The 13,788-nt window shown below is 41.7% G+C and overlaps 2 protein-coding genes across 2 annotated transcripts; one reads left to right on the top strand and one right to left on the bottom strand.

Annotated features, from left to right (window-relative positions):
* Positions 1 to 159: 159 nt before the first annotated feature.
* taf11 (transcription initiation factor TFIID subunit) lies at positions 160 to 1,543 on the top strand (the record flags this gene model as incomplete). The annotated part of the gene is made up of 3 exons (XM_004350392.1): positions 160 to 1,076; positions 1,146 to 1,333; positions 1,416 to 1,543. The coding sequence occupies 3 exons, from the start codon at positions 160 to 162 to the stop codon at positions 1,541 to 1,543; spliced, it is 1,233 nt and encodes a 410-aa protein (XP_004350442.1).
* A 141-nt stretch (positions 1,544 to 1,684) lies between these two features.
* On the bottom strand, positions 1,685 to 13,723 carry cpras2 (Ras GTPase domain-containing protein; the record flags this gene model as incomplete). Its single annotated transcript, XM_004350391.1, has 8 exons — positions 1,685 to 3,034; positions 3,109 to 5,024; positions 5,100 to 8,816; positions 9,093 to 10,126; positions 10,160 to 11,838; positions 11,908 to 12,175; positions 12,268 to 12,952; positions 12,985 to 13,723. The coding sequence occupies 8 exons, from the start codon at positions 13,721 to 13,723 to the stop codon at positions 1,685 to 1,687; spliced, it is 11,388 nt and encodes a 3,795-aa protein (XP_004350441.1).
* Positions 13,724 to 13,788: the final 65 nt, after the last annotated feature.

The raw sequence follows: 13,788 nt of genomic DNA, 5'->3' as shown, positions 1-13,788 counted from the left end.
TGCACCAAAGGAAATAGATCTTTTTAGCTGTTAGTGTAGTTCACACTCGAAAATATTCAAATTTATTCGAATTTTAATATCAATGCATCGCTCATTTCATTTTCGTTCATTATTAAAAAATATATATAGAAAAAGTTATATATATAAGAAAGAAAGAAGATGTCAGAAATACCAACGGATGGAGGAGCGGGATCACCACCTCCACCTCCACCAACACCAACATCTAAAGGAAAGAAAGAACCAAAGGTAAAGAAAGAGACAAAGGAGCCAAAGGAACCAAAAGAACCTAAAGCAAAGAAAGAGGCAAAGCCAAAGGAACCAAAGGAACCTAAAGCAAAGAAAGAGGTGAAACCTAAAGAACCTAAAGAACCAAAGGAACCTAAACCTCCTAAAGAACCAAAGGCAAAGAAAGAAGTGAAACCAAAAGAGCCAAAGGAACCGAAAGAACCTAAAGCAAAGAAAGAGGTGAAACCTAAGGAACCTAAAGAACCAAAGGAACCTAAAGCAAAGAAAGAACCAAAGACACCAAAAGAAACGAAATCAAAGAAAGAACCTAAAGCAAAAAAGGGAAAGGATGGTCAAGATGCATCGATGATCGTTGCACCACCCGAACTATTATCTCCTGGCACATCTACTTCTACAACTTCTACAACAACTACTACGACGACTACTACTACGACCGCTTCTACTCCAACTGCATCTATCACTGGAAAGCGTCCTATTGGATCACCTCCGAGCGCACAACCTCTCAAGAGAAAAAAGAGAGATGTAGAGGACGAAGACTTTGACAAGGAAGAATCGACCGCTGCAACAGAGGAAAAGGATGAAGAAGAGGAAGAAGAAGATATAGAAAAGGAAGAGGAAGAAGAGGAAGAAGAGGAAGAAGAAGAAGATGATGAAGATGATGAAGACGATGAAGACGAAGACGAAGAAGATGAAGATGAAGAGGATGAAGAAGAGGAAGAAGAAGAAGCAGAGGAAGGTGAAGAAGATGTTGAAGGAGAAGGAGAAGATGATGAAACTGTTGCTTTATCATCAAGTTATGCTCATGTACAAGATGATACATCTTTAATAGAGTAAGTCTCAAAACAAAATTCAATCAAAGTATATTATTTCTAATTCAATTTTGATTATTATTTATTTAGAACACTATTTGATCAATTTTCAGAAGAACAACAAACTAGATATGAATTTTATCGTAGATCTAGTTTTAATAGAGCAAATATTAAAAAGGTGATGCAAGCTGTCATTCCAAGTACAAATGTAAATCAGAATAGTGTAATTATTATGGCTGGTATTACAAAAGTTTTTGTTGGAGAACTTGTTGAATTATGTAAGTTAGATGGATAAATAATATTATTATATATATTTTTGGAATCATCACAACTAAACTAAACTCTCTCTTATAAATTTAGCTAGGACAATAATGGAAGAATGGGGAGAACGGGGACCAATTCGTCCCAGACATATGAGAGAATCATATAGAAGATTAAAATTAGCAGGCAAAATACCCTATTATAAAAAGCTTTCTGAACATTCTTAAGAAAAAAGTTAGCTGCTTCAACCATTATCTATCTCAAATGTAGATGATTGTATATAAATATATAAAAGTTATTTTTTTTTTTACATAAAATTTATTTATTTATTTATTTTATTTATTTAATTTATTTATTTAATTAATAGTTTATTCGATGATAAGTTTTGATGAACTAGTTTTACCATTTACTTCTGAACAATACATTTCTTCGACAATGGCATGTGGAATTAAGAAAGTACCCTTGGTGGTTGCTCTAATATTGTATTTGAATTCGTATCTTCCAGGTTCAATCTTTGAGGTAAAAAGTTCGGTTCTTTCATCACGATAGTTTACATGGTCCCAGTTGGGAGCAAGTTTGGTATCCTTGTCAATGGTTTCAACACCACCTGCCAACTTGTCGTTGATGCAAATATTGTAACGATTCTTTTCAGTGCTGACAGCGAGGACGACGGTGGCACAAGTTCCAACACTCATGACATAGGCGTCTCTTTCCTTGTCAAAGACAAGGTTGTCTCTGTCACCCTTTGGAATCAATTTTCTAGTGATTGTCATACCATTGTTTTCAGATTCCACCTTGAGATTGGATGGAGCGTATTGGACATTCATTCTATAGAACAATTTGCCCTTACCCTCTTTTTGTAACCAAATTTCAGAGTCTGGAGTAAGGATTGGTTTCGCAAGTGTTTCGTTGACGAGTGGTGGTTGTTCTTCCTTGATGATGGCCAATTGATCGACCGAGGCAGTGGTAGCAGGAGTGGCCAATGCTTCGTTGCTAGTCGATGGTTTCAAATCCTCCTTGGATTGTTTGGATTTTGACTTGGAGATGGTGTTTTTGCCAAAACTTAATTCAGCAGAGAGAAGAGAGGCAGTAGCAGGAGCTTGCTTTAATTCTCTCTTGGTAAAGAGAGCAGCCAAAGGAATCTCCATCGAGTACGAGTTGGTTGAACGTCCTTCAAAGACTGGGGTTTGACCGCAGTAGATACCTCTGATTTCAGTGGCACTGTCTGCATTCTTGACCAACCAAGCACGGGCGACTGACTTGGGAACTGTCTTTTCATAGGTTTGGGCATAGGCAGCAACAGCAGCGACCATCCACGAGTTGGAATGAACGTTGGTCCAAACACCGTTTGTCTTTTTGTCCAAAATGCCAAGGAGAATCTTTGGAATGGCTTCATGGTTGGATTTGCTCTCAACCAATGACTTGAGAATGACGGCCGAGGTTCTTACTGGTTCGTGGAAAATTTGGACACGAATACTGGTTCCATAGTAAGAGTTAAAGTGGAGCATGTTATCTTCCTCGTAGGCTTGACTAATGATAAAGTTGGCAATTTCATCACGTTTCTTTTCAAATTGTGGGTCTACTCCCAAACATCCTAAAATCCAGGCCAACGACTCAAGTGAGAAATCATAAACATTCTTGGCATGATAGAATTTCAATGCTTCCTCTGCTACTTGAATCTTTTTCTTTTTGTTTGTATGTAATTGATATAATACATACTAAAAATAAAATAATGAAAGATTATTAGTTTGATATAATTTAAAATCTGAAAAGAATATTCTTTTCTACTTACAAAGGCATAAGCACAAGCAATTCTTTGATAGCCATTGTTTGTATTGATATGTTCGGCAGTTAAAACTTGAAGATAATCAATAGCTTTGTTGACAGTTGATTGGGACATGGAATAATCGTTAGAGTTCATTACTGCAATGGCGTGACAGGCATGGATGGATTCAAAGGAATCACAGATCATTCCAGTGTAGGCAGACCATGAATAGAATGAACCGTCTTGTCTTTGTCTTTGTCTGAGGTGATCGAGAATGAAACGGAGACGAGAACGGATTGTTTTGGTTGGTGGGAGATAGGAAAGAACGGCTTGATTGTCAAAGAGATTGACGAGCGAGATCATTGCAATCGATACGGAAGCATAGTTTTCAGTACGGGCATACAGGTACTCCCAGAGCTTGAATGCAAGATCGGCAATATTTTGGATGATGGTTGACGAGATGTCAATGTTGAGCTTACCAAAGAATGGTAGCGAGTCGAGTGGCATCTTGACATCTTGCACAGTTCCACTTTCCTCGACGACACCATAGATGGATGAGGTACGGGTGGTGGGTGGTTGGTGAACAGGAATCGATATTTCCATTGCGTCACCATACTGACCAGACACACAAGACATGTGAATCGATGCATGACCAGAGTTGACAGCACGTACAGTAAATGTAAACACACGACGACGTTTCTTGGCAACCATTGCAAATTGACCGATACATGCGTCAGAAGTGTCATTGTCAATGACGAGATGCTCAGAGAGCTTGACACCGAGTTTAACAATACGGTCATTGTTGGAGAGATTGGTGACAACGACGGAAATAGTGCTAAGATCATCCAAACTAAGGAAACGAGGTGGTACACATCTAGTGGACAACATGATCTTGGCATTGACCATACCTTCACCCTTTCCAAACATTTGGTTGGTAGAGTTGGATACTACTGCCCAAATACGGTATCTGGTGAGATTGTCGGGCATTGTGACGGGGATGGTACACTTGCCCTGAGCATCAGTAGAAACCGATGGTGTAAAGTTGGCAAGAGCGTCAAAGTTGGTACGCATCAATGCAATGCTATCGATCTCTTCTTCGACCTCTTCATCCTCAGATTCACCATTGTCATCATACTCTGGAATAGACTCCATCATTTCATCACCACATGATAGTCCACAGTCTTGAAGTTCCTCCTTGGCTTCAGCAAATGAGCTCTTTCTATATTGTGCAGATGAACCTGGTGGTGGGGGAGGGGCACCAGCCGATAGCATTGGTGGGGGAGGCTGAGGGAGACTGGAATTAGATGCCGATGATGATGCACGAGGTGCAGGAGGAGCAGATGATCTGGCCGAAGAGGTGTTATAGCTCTTTGACTTACTACTAAATCCAAATGACATGGCACCTCCTTTCTTTTTGCTCTTGGCATAGCTTTGTTGCTGGCCATCACCTTCATCGTCAATCGACACTTGTTTACGGTAAGAGTCTTCAATGGTTGGATCGTATTCATCAATGAAATGACCCTGGTTGAAACGAATGGTAAGGGCACTCTTGCCAACGCCTCCATCTCCAATCATGGCCAATTTAATCTCATTGCCACCAGTCTTTTTACGGATCATGGCAGCAATGTTTTTGAATACATTGTCGACATTGACTCCAGTCTTGGCAGATGCTTCAAAGAATCTCCAACCACGTGTACGTGCAAGAGTCTCTCCTTGTTCGGTTGTAACCATACGATCATTTTCAAGATCAATCTTGTTTCCAACCAAAACAATTGGAACGTCCTCTGAATCCTTGACACGACAAATTTGATCAAAATAGGTTGTTATTTCATTAAATGAAGATAGATTATTGATTGAATAAACCAAAACAAATCCAACAGATGTACGATAATACAATTCACGTATTGCAGAGTATTCTTCACATCCTGCTGTATCAAGAATATCTAGAAAATAAAGTTAAATAAAATAATTAGTTTGTTGAAATTCTAAAAATATTATTGTTTGTCTTTGCTACATACCCAATACTACACTAGCTTGAGATCCAGTTGGAGTAGCTGAAGTATAATCATTTGAACGTGATGTGGTAGAGGTGGAAGAGGTAGGTGAGAGTACAGAACTACTCTTCTTTTTAAAGTCCTTTGATCCACCACCAAGTAAACCTGCTTCGAGCAATTCACCACCGAGGCTATCGTGGTGCTCTGGCTCAAAGCTCATTTCAAGTTCGTGTACGACTGGTTCAGCGGCGACTGGTTGTACAGTAGGTGGTTGTGCTTTGGGTGGTACTTTGAGTGGAGCCTTTTTGTTGGTTTGTAGGGCGATGCTTGTGTTACTGACACCACGGAAGAATTGCTCTGGATATGGATTACCAGATTGAGGATAGAAAGATGCCATTGGATCGGGAATGGAATAATTGGTGAGTGATAAAATGGATTCATCAACGACCAATAGACAAACTTCGGCATTGGCAACTGGTGCACCAGACAGTAATTCCTTAACATCAACTACAATATTGGTGGTGGAACCTGGTTCAACATCTTCTTCTTCGGGAGTGATAGTGACAGATAGTTTCTTGCTCACTGGAACAACGTTGAGTACGTGACTACCATAGAATCGATTGATGCGACCAGCATACCAAATATCGCATTGAAGAGTGACGACTGGAGCCCATTGTTCAATGACCTCTAGTTCATAGACAGATGGACTGTCCTTGCCATCCGACTCAAAGCTCTTTGTGGCCAAGACACCGTTGGCAAGGATAGATACGACACCTCTGAATGCTTCGCGGAGTGGAGTGTGTAATTGGATCTTGACCTTTTCACCTGGGTTGTACAACTCCTTGTCCAATGTAACCTTGAACTCTGACATGACTGCATAGTCTAATGCTTTGGTATCGATATGGTACTTTGTAGGCTTGACAGCGTCGACAGTGACTGGATTGTAGGTACCGGCCAAATTAGTCTCGGCGGTGATGACTGGCAAGGCAATGCTTGGTGCTTGGGGGACGACGACCTTTGGATCATATTCAGACATTTTCCAAGAGATATTGACCTGATGACAGGTGACAGTCTCCTTTCCATCTAAATCCTTTGCGGTAAGAGTCAGCTTGTAGACAACTGGTTCATTGTCTGGCTTGAATTTGGGTGGGATCAATGGGAGACGGAAGGCGGTTGGATGTTGAGTAGTGACAAATGTCTCTTCGAATCTGTGTGGAGCTTCCTTGGATGCAAGTCCGGCAGTAGCTTTAAATACAACCTGCACTGGTACATCTGGGATGATCTTTCCATCAACATCGGTTGCTACAATATCAAAAACAAGTGGTTCGCGAACCGTAGCATCGGTGATGGTTAGATTCGAGATATTGTCAGCTTGCAAACCCAAGTAAATGTCGGATGGATGCAAGATGATACGTGCAGTTGATGCAACTACTTGATTGTTAATATCGTGCATATCGACAGACGCATCGATGAATACGGGTGATGGTGGGTTTGGTACGACACCATTAAATGCAATCTTGACTGCATGTGTACCATCATCGGCAGTCTTTCCTTCAATATATTTACATTGTTTGATGGAAGAGTCGAGGAGTGAAGTAAACGATTCATCAAATCCAAAGTGCAAGTGAGAGAATCCAGGTGGTTTGAAAGTTCCATTTCTACTCTCAACACGCCATTTGGTGTCGGTATCTGACATGGCAGCACCTTCAAAGTAGGTAGATTTGACTTGAACGATAGTGTAACCCGAGAATTTGTTCAACTCATTCAACAAGTACTCGGTCGATGCTAGGAACTCTGGACGCTTGAATTCTTGTACCTTGAACTCGTGTGTAAACTCGAGTAGCTTGACTTCGGACGCTTTTACAGTGACAGAGGGATGGTCACCACCGGTGGTCTTGAACTCCTTTTCAGTCTCGTCAACCCACAGCTTGATCTTGGCGGTACCAAGGTTCATGTTCTCGACCAATTTAATTGGGAATGAGAACTGACCAAATACATTGGTACGACTGTCACCCTTGGCAATCTGACTATCTGATGCGTCAGAAAGTGTCCATTTGACGAGCATGTCCTTTTGGAGGGTAGAGATATGTACAGAGTGCTCGGCAGCTGCACGAGACAAGTATCTAAGGTACCCCTTGACTTGAACTGTACCGGTTGGACGGTATAGGCTTTGATCGTCAAATACGTGCCATGCAAGACTCTTGACGACACCTGCTGGCTTGGTATAGACATCTGTGAGGATGACAACATCATCATCCTTTTCAGCAACAACGTGTAATTGACTGGCCAAATAGTTGGCAGGCACTGCAATTCTTGCAACACCGTCATCACCAGTGACACCGTCGACCATGTTTCCAGACTGTTTTTGGAGAAGATACAGTTGCTTCTTGTCCTGTGCTTTGGCAAACTTGAGTTGTTGGTTGTAGTAGTTGAGTGTGGCGATGGAGGTGATTTTGGCACCTGACACCTTCTCACCAGTCTCCAAGTTGTTGGTCCATGCTGTGACGTGCTTGGTGTCGACGATGGCACCGACAGCGAGGTTAGTGCACTGCACCCAAGCCCTCAATGGAACAAAGGCGTCCTTGTTGGGGTAGACAGCCGATGGCGTGGGGATGAGGATGATGCCAACATGTCCGTGACGAGTCTCGGCATTCAAAGCTGGAGTGAGGTCAATATAACTCTCAATCACCTCATTCTCCAACACTTCGATGGGGAGCACCTCGTCAAACAACAACTCACCCGTCTTTGTCTTGAAAGACTGCGAGTAGGCCGATGGCAACGACTCATCGTAAAAGTTGTGGAAGTCGGTGTATGGATTGACACGGTACAACTGTACACGAATCTCTGTCAAGTTGAGTGTACGCACCAAGATAGATGGAACGTCTCCCTTTAGGAGAGAACCAACATTGATAGTGTTGATGGTACGGTTGAACGTCTTGTCCCATCCATACATAAAGTCATAGTGGAATGATTTTGGTTTGGCCTTCCATTCAACACTGTACCCCTTTCCAAGATGGAGATGTTGACCTTGTTCATCGTAGATTTGGTTGCTGAGTGTCATCTTAAAGTCAATATCCTTGTTCCAGAATGTCTTTGGTTTACAGTTGGTGATGGTGATGTGACGATAGTTGACGCTGATCTTGTAGGGTTGTTCTGGCTCGATTTTGATGTGCTCAGGTTTGAGCATCTTGATTTGACTCGACAATGTAAGTGTGATCGTGTCTCCAATATACGCCTTTTTGGCATTCTCTACCGAGCAGTCTTTGACCTCAAAGAGAGGGTAGATATGGAAATAGGTGGTGTAGGGTGACTTGTTGATTATGGGACCTTCCTCGGACGAGATGGTCGATAGTTCAACCTCGATCTTTTCACCGCTTGGGAATGGGTCGACCGGGTGGAAGACCAACATCTTTTCGACCGACGATGCGTCGTTTAAATGACTGGCAAGTATCTTGCTACGCGAATCACATGTCTTTAGATGATGCTCAATCTCCTCGGGTGTTGCCAGACGCACTTTGTGGTGTGTCTTTGACTTGATCAACAAACCTTTGGACGATGTAAACTTGAGTTGCTCAAGTACACGGACTGGGTCAATACGCTGGTTGAAACGCAGCCAGTGCACACCGTGTGACAGGGTAGGGTATCCGCTGCTCTGAGCAACCGAGTTGAGTGGCGACAACTTGCCCAACTCGTCGAGTGAGTTAGTGTCGAGTACAAATCCGTGGAGTGATTCCAAGTTTTCTGGCAACTTGAATTTGTAGCACGTAGACAACTTCCAATTCTGGAATGGTACGCTGGAAGTGACCTGGTTGGTGCCGGTAATATTCCAACGCAGCGGCGATGCACCGCAGTCGGGACGCACAGACACGTCAAACAACTCGCGAGCAGTCACTTGGGCTGTGGTAAAGGGTGCGTGCGAAAAGTTGATGGCGACGTGTCCGTTGCTCATGACGACGACCGGCTTGTTGGTGAGTGTGAGGAACGTCACGTCGGTGGCATAGTCTGACTCGATCGTACCTTCAGTCGACCGCATACCCTCCTTGATCGACACAGTGTACGAGGTGTCGCATACCCACGCACCATGCTTGTCGGCTGGCTTGACAGCCAGACACATGTCGGGGTTCAAGTGACCATAGTATTCTTCAAACTTTGAAAAATCCTCGTACAACTCGACCGGAATCTTCTTCTTTTTAAGTCCGCTGCCAGTGTGCGCGCTGATACGCTTGAGGACGGATGCACGGTCGATACGCTGGTTAAACTGCATTAAAAAGGGGCGCTTTAAAAAGACGGTCTGACTTGAATGCGATGGGTACGAACGAACCAATTCAACTGACGGTGTGGAGAATACTAGACGCTTGGCATCTGATTCCTCTGGGATGAACGCCGTGCCATTCTTGGTGGTAATTGTTCCCGATGGCAATTGGATGGTGTATGTGGTACTACCCGGGAGACGGGTGGTTGGTAACCCAATCATCGACTCATCTCCATCTGTTCTCTTCCAAAGCATTTGAACGCCTGGGTCAGGTACGATGGTTGGCATCCAGTCGATTGGCAACTGACTGTTTTTCTCACCAGCCAACGGCTCGCTAAAAGTGACAATTACACTACCCTCGAAATAGTAGGTTGTCTGAACACGAATACTACGACACACATTAAACTTGTACTGGAACTTGGTGTCGTTGGTCAATGGACCGTTTGTAGATGACACATTGACCAGATTGATTTGGATTTGCACGCTGTTTGTCACTGGTTCAAGCTTTAAGCATAACCAGTGGTTGTCGGTGTATCGGTCCACTCCAACAGCTTCTGCGTCGGCTGCCTCGGCCAACACAAACTTGTGGACAATCTTTTTCTTGTCATCTCCTACCAAATCGACAGATACCTGTTTGGCAAGTGACACACGGTCAATAGGTTGAGCAAACTTGATCGAAATAAATCTAGCTTGATCAACTGCAATAAATTGACTGTTTTGTGGGTACGTCTCAGTAGGATGATTCAAATCGGTTGAATATTTCCATTGAATATCTTTTTCCAAAGTTTCATCGTATTTACTAGTCAATGATTTGTTCAATGTCACTACATACGAGTTACTTCCAATCCACTTTGATTCCAAACTAGTTACATATACCAATCTAGTTCCTTGTGCTTCCCATCTACCTGGAATTGATGGTGCTGGTGAAACACTAATTACATGATCCCAATTCTTTTCTGCGACCTGTACTGGAGCAGTTGTTGTAGATGTAGTAGTATCTTCAACATCTCCTGATGCAACAACTGTAGTAGGAGTTGTAGTTGTTGTGGTTGTGGTTGTAGTTGTAGTTGGTGGTGGAGTTGTAGTTGGTGGTACAACACGAGGTTGAACTATGGGAATAATAGCATCCTTTAAAATACGATTAAAAGGTACTGAAATGATAGCATTTGGATAGATAACTGAACCTGGGGATGGTAGGATAGTTGATTGTTGACAAGTGAATTTCTCACATGTTTTGTATTCGTATGGTCCCATCTCGGTGGAAGGTAATGGACCGTGACTTGAAAGAGATGCACTTGCAAGAGACAAACGAATGTGAGAAGCGTAAGGCAAAGGTTTGGTTGGACGGAATGCAACAAACTTTTCCAAATCACGCTCAGTTTCAGTAGTGTCACCTGCAGCTCGTGGTTGTAGTGACGGATGATCACACAACTCTACATCAAATGATACCTTTGAGAATGTCTTATTTTCAACTAATTTGACAGCGCCAATGACAGCCTTTTTATCGACACGTTGACGGAACTGAATGATAAATACCTGGTTGGCATGAATAGTAGTGCCACCTTCACTGATACTATTTGGTGTAGACACATTGACAATAGATTGGAGTTCAGTGTCAAATGTAAATCTGTATGGCTCCTTTAACGTACGGCCACTCAAAGATGTCATAGCCAATGGTACCTCTACAGTAAACTGTGAAGATAATGGAAAGACAGTACCAGGTTCACACTTGAATGACAGTTGTCTGTCTGAATTGGCAATCCACTGACCGGCAAGTGCAGGTGTGATATTTGGTAATGCCACACCATTCCCAGTTAAATTAAACTTTGTAATGTTGGATTCCTCTAAAATTGGATGAGTCACATCCAAGTAGATTGAATTGATGGCATGATTGACACTATGTGATGCTTCAAACTCTACAGCCACCTGTATTTGGAAAGAATCCTTGGTGTGGTGGACTAATGGGCCTTCTAGAGACTGGATTTCACCTGATATGTCAAACTTGATTTTCTGGCCATCTGGGAATCCCTTGGTAGCTGTGACAGCCACCCAGAGATCCTTTTTGGTGTCATCCTTTACATAATCTGGAAACTCTGGAACCCATCTCGATTCAAACACTTGTTCACGTGGAACAATGACCAAATCAACCGATTTACCTGCAAACTTATTGACTTTGGCCGAGAGACATTCGGTAACAAATCGTTCGCGGTTAACCAATTGATTAAAGTAGAAAAAGGCAATTGAATTGTGTGCATAGGGTGAATTGGGGTTGTGTCTAGCCTCTGCGGCAAACAATCTACCACACACTTGATGACTCACTTGAACACGTGGTGTTTCAAAATGACCCTCTTCATCGTCAGACAATGGTTGTCCATTTGGTTCATTTGGTCCATCCTTTATAATAACACTATACTCTGTTGAATGTTTCCATGGTTCTTCATTTGAAAATACCATCGATGTTGGTGTAATTGTCCATGTACCTGGAATCTCTGGTTTAATTATTGGTCTCCACTAATTAAATATAATATAGATAAAAGTAAGAATATGGTATATTATAAAGGATTTAAAAATTATACATACAGTTAGGGAAGCTGGTTGTTCAAGAGTATGATAAAAAGTATTGTTGAAATTAAGAATGACACTTTGAGGAGTGGTGGTTGTTCTATGTTGATAGTTGATTGAACAACACTCAAACTTTCTAAGTGTAGTGAATAGGTATTTTTGTGGTACAACTGTTTTTAGACTACCCTCTGCTGATGGCATACCAGCCAAAACTGTAACACTAATTTGTCTATCAGAATCTAATCCCAATAATGGTTTAATTCCAATACATTTACCTTCATTTCCTCTATAAACATAAATGAAATCAAATAAATATTTTGGTTAGTAACCTGAGTTTAAATTATTATTATTATTATTATTATTATTGTTTAAACATACAAGACAAGTTGAGAGATTTTAGGATCTTGTAACATTTCATCTTCTGGGACGAGGTAGAGAGAGTTTTGATTTACAGGTTCTGCCAAACCATCAATCTTGATGAATGGGAGTACATCATTGACAGAGATGAATTGTGAAAAGGCAATGAGGATGGTTTGATTGGTTGGATAACGACTATCCATCTTGCTAGTGATGACTGGAGTGGCTGTTGAAAACTCAACTTGTTCCTCTTTGAATCGGAGGATGGTAGTTTCATCGGGAAGGGTGACAGTCGATGGAATAGAGACTGTGTATTTAGTAGACATTGTCCATGGTTGTGGAGGAGTGTATACTAGTTTCTTGAGTGGTTCGTTGTATGTCCAACCGGCAGTTGGAAAATCTCTATCGAATCCAGGATTCTTTGGAGTGATTTCTGGCACCCAATAGAGAAGTAGAGGATTTTCAGGTGACGCAATTGGTAAATGTGCACTGAAATCTAATTCAACTACAAAGGTTGGTGGTTGTTGATGTCCAAGTGGAGGTGATGAAAGACGAATCAAATCCTCTCTAGCTTTATCTTCATCACGTTTGTTGGCAACCTTGTCAAACTGACCTGCAATCTTTGTCTTGCTCTTGTCAGTCTTTTTCTTTTCCTCTTTTCTCTTTTCCTCTTCTTTCTTTTCCTCTTTTTCCTCTCTTCCTCTTCCTTTTTCTTTCTCTTGTCTTCTTCCTTTTTACGTTCGTCATCTTTCTTCTCTTCCTTTTTTCTTTCGTCTTCTAGTTTTTTGTCTTGTTTGTCTTGTTCTTCCTTGTTCTTTTTGTCGATGCCCGATTGTATACGTTTCTCCTCGGTCAATCGGTCGCGCTCCTCTTGTGCCAATCGTTCCTCTTCTGTTCTCGGAGCGATCAATGGAGGTGGAAACTTTAACTTTTTCGACTCTACATCTGACAAGACGGCCGATTCAAACGGCTTGATTGTAGTGGCTCTCAAGTCTTGTGAAAAGCCTTTGATGTCCTTTTCAACAGTCGACAGTGAATAAGTCTCTGGTATCTTGGCCAACAAGTCATCCAAATCCTTTCCTTTAATCTCTCCTTCTTGAGGTTCAACTATTTTTGGGAGGATCTCGGACGATGGAGTAGTTGGCTTGTGATCATCATCTTCCAATTGAGTATCTGGTTGTCTTGGAGTGTTGTCGGCAACATTGGTATTGTTATTGTTGACAACTGGTTGCACCTCCTCACCATCTCTTATCTTTTGATCATTTGTGTTTGTGTTTGTAGTTGTAGTACTTGTAGTACTAGTCCCAGTTTCATCTTCTCCTTTTGATTCTTCTTCTTGTTGTTGTTGTTGTTGTTTTTCTTTTTCTTCTTGTTCTAATCTATTCTTTTCATCTTGTTCTTTTTGTTGTAAGATTAAATCGATACTATCCTTTGAAACTGATTCCAAAGTGAACCCAAAAGATGAAGATGAAGACATGATGGGTGAAGGAAGGGTGTTTGATTAATTTATTTTTTCTTTTCTAAAAATATAGTAGATAGTAA

This window comes from Cavenderia fasciculata, assembly GCF_000203815.1.
Source record: "Cavenderia fasciculata unplaced genomic scaffold Scf_EUAJFUG02HR96I-5, whole genome shotgun sequence".
Lineage (NCBI taxonomy): Eukaryota > Evosea > Eumycetozoa > Acytosteliales > Cavenderiaceae > Cavenderia > Cavenderia fasciculata.
This window is presented reverse-complemented; position numbering and strand designations above follow the sequence as displayed.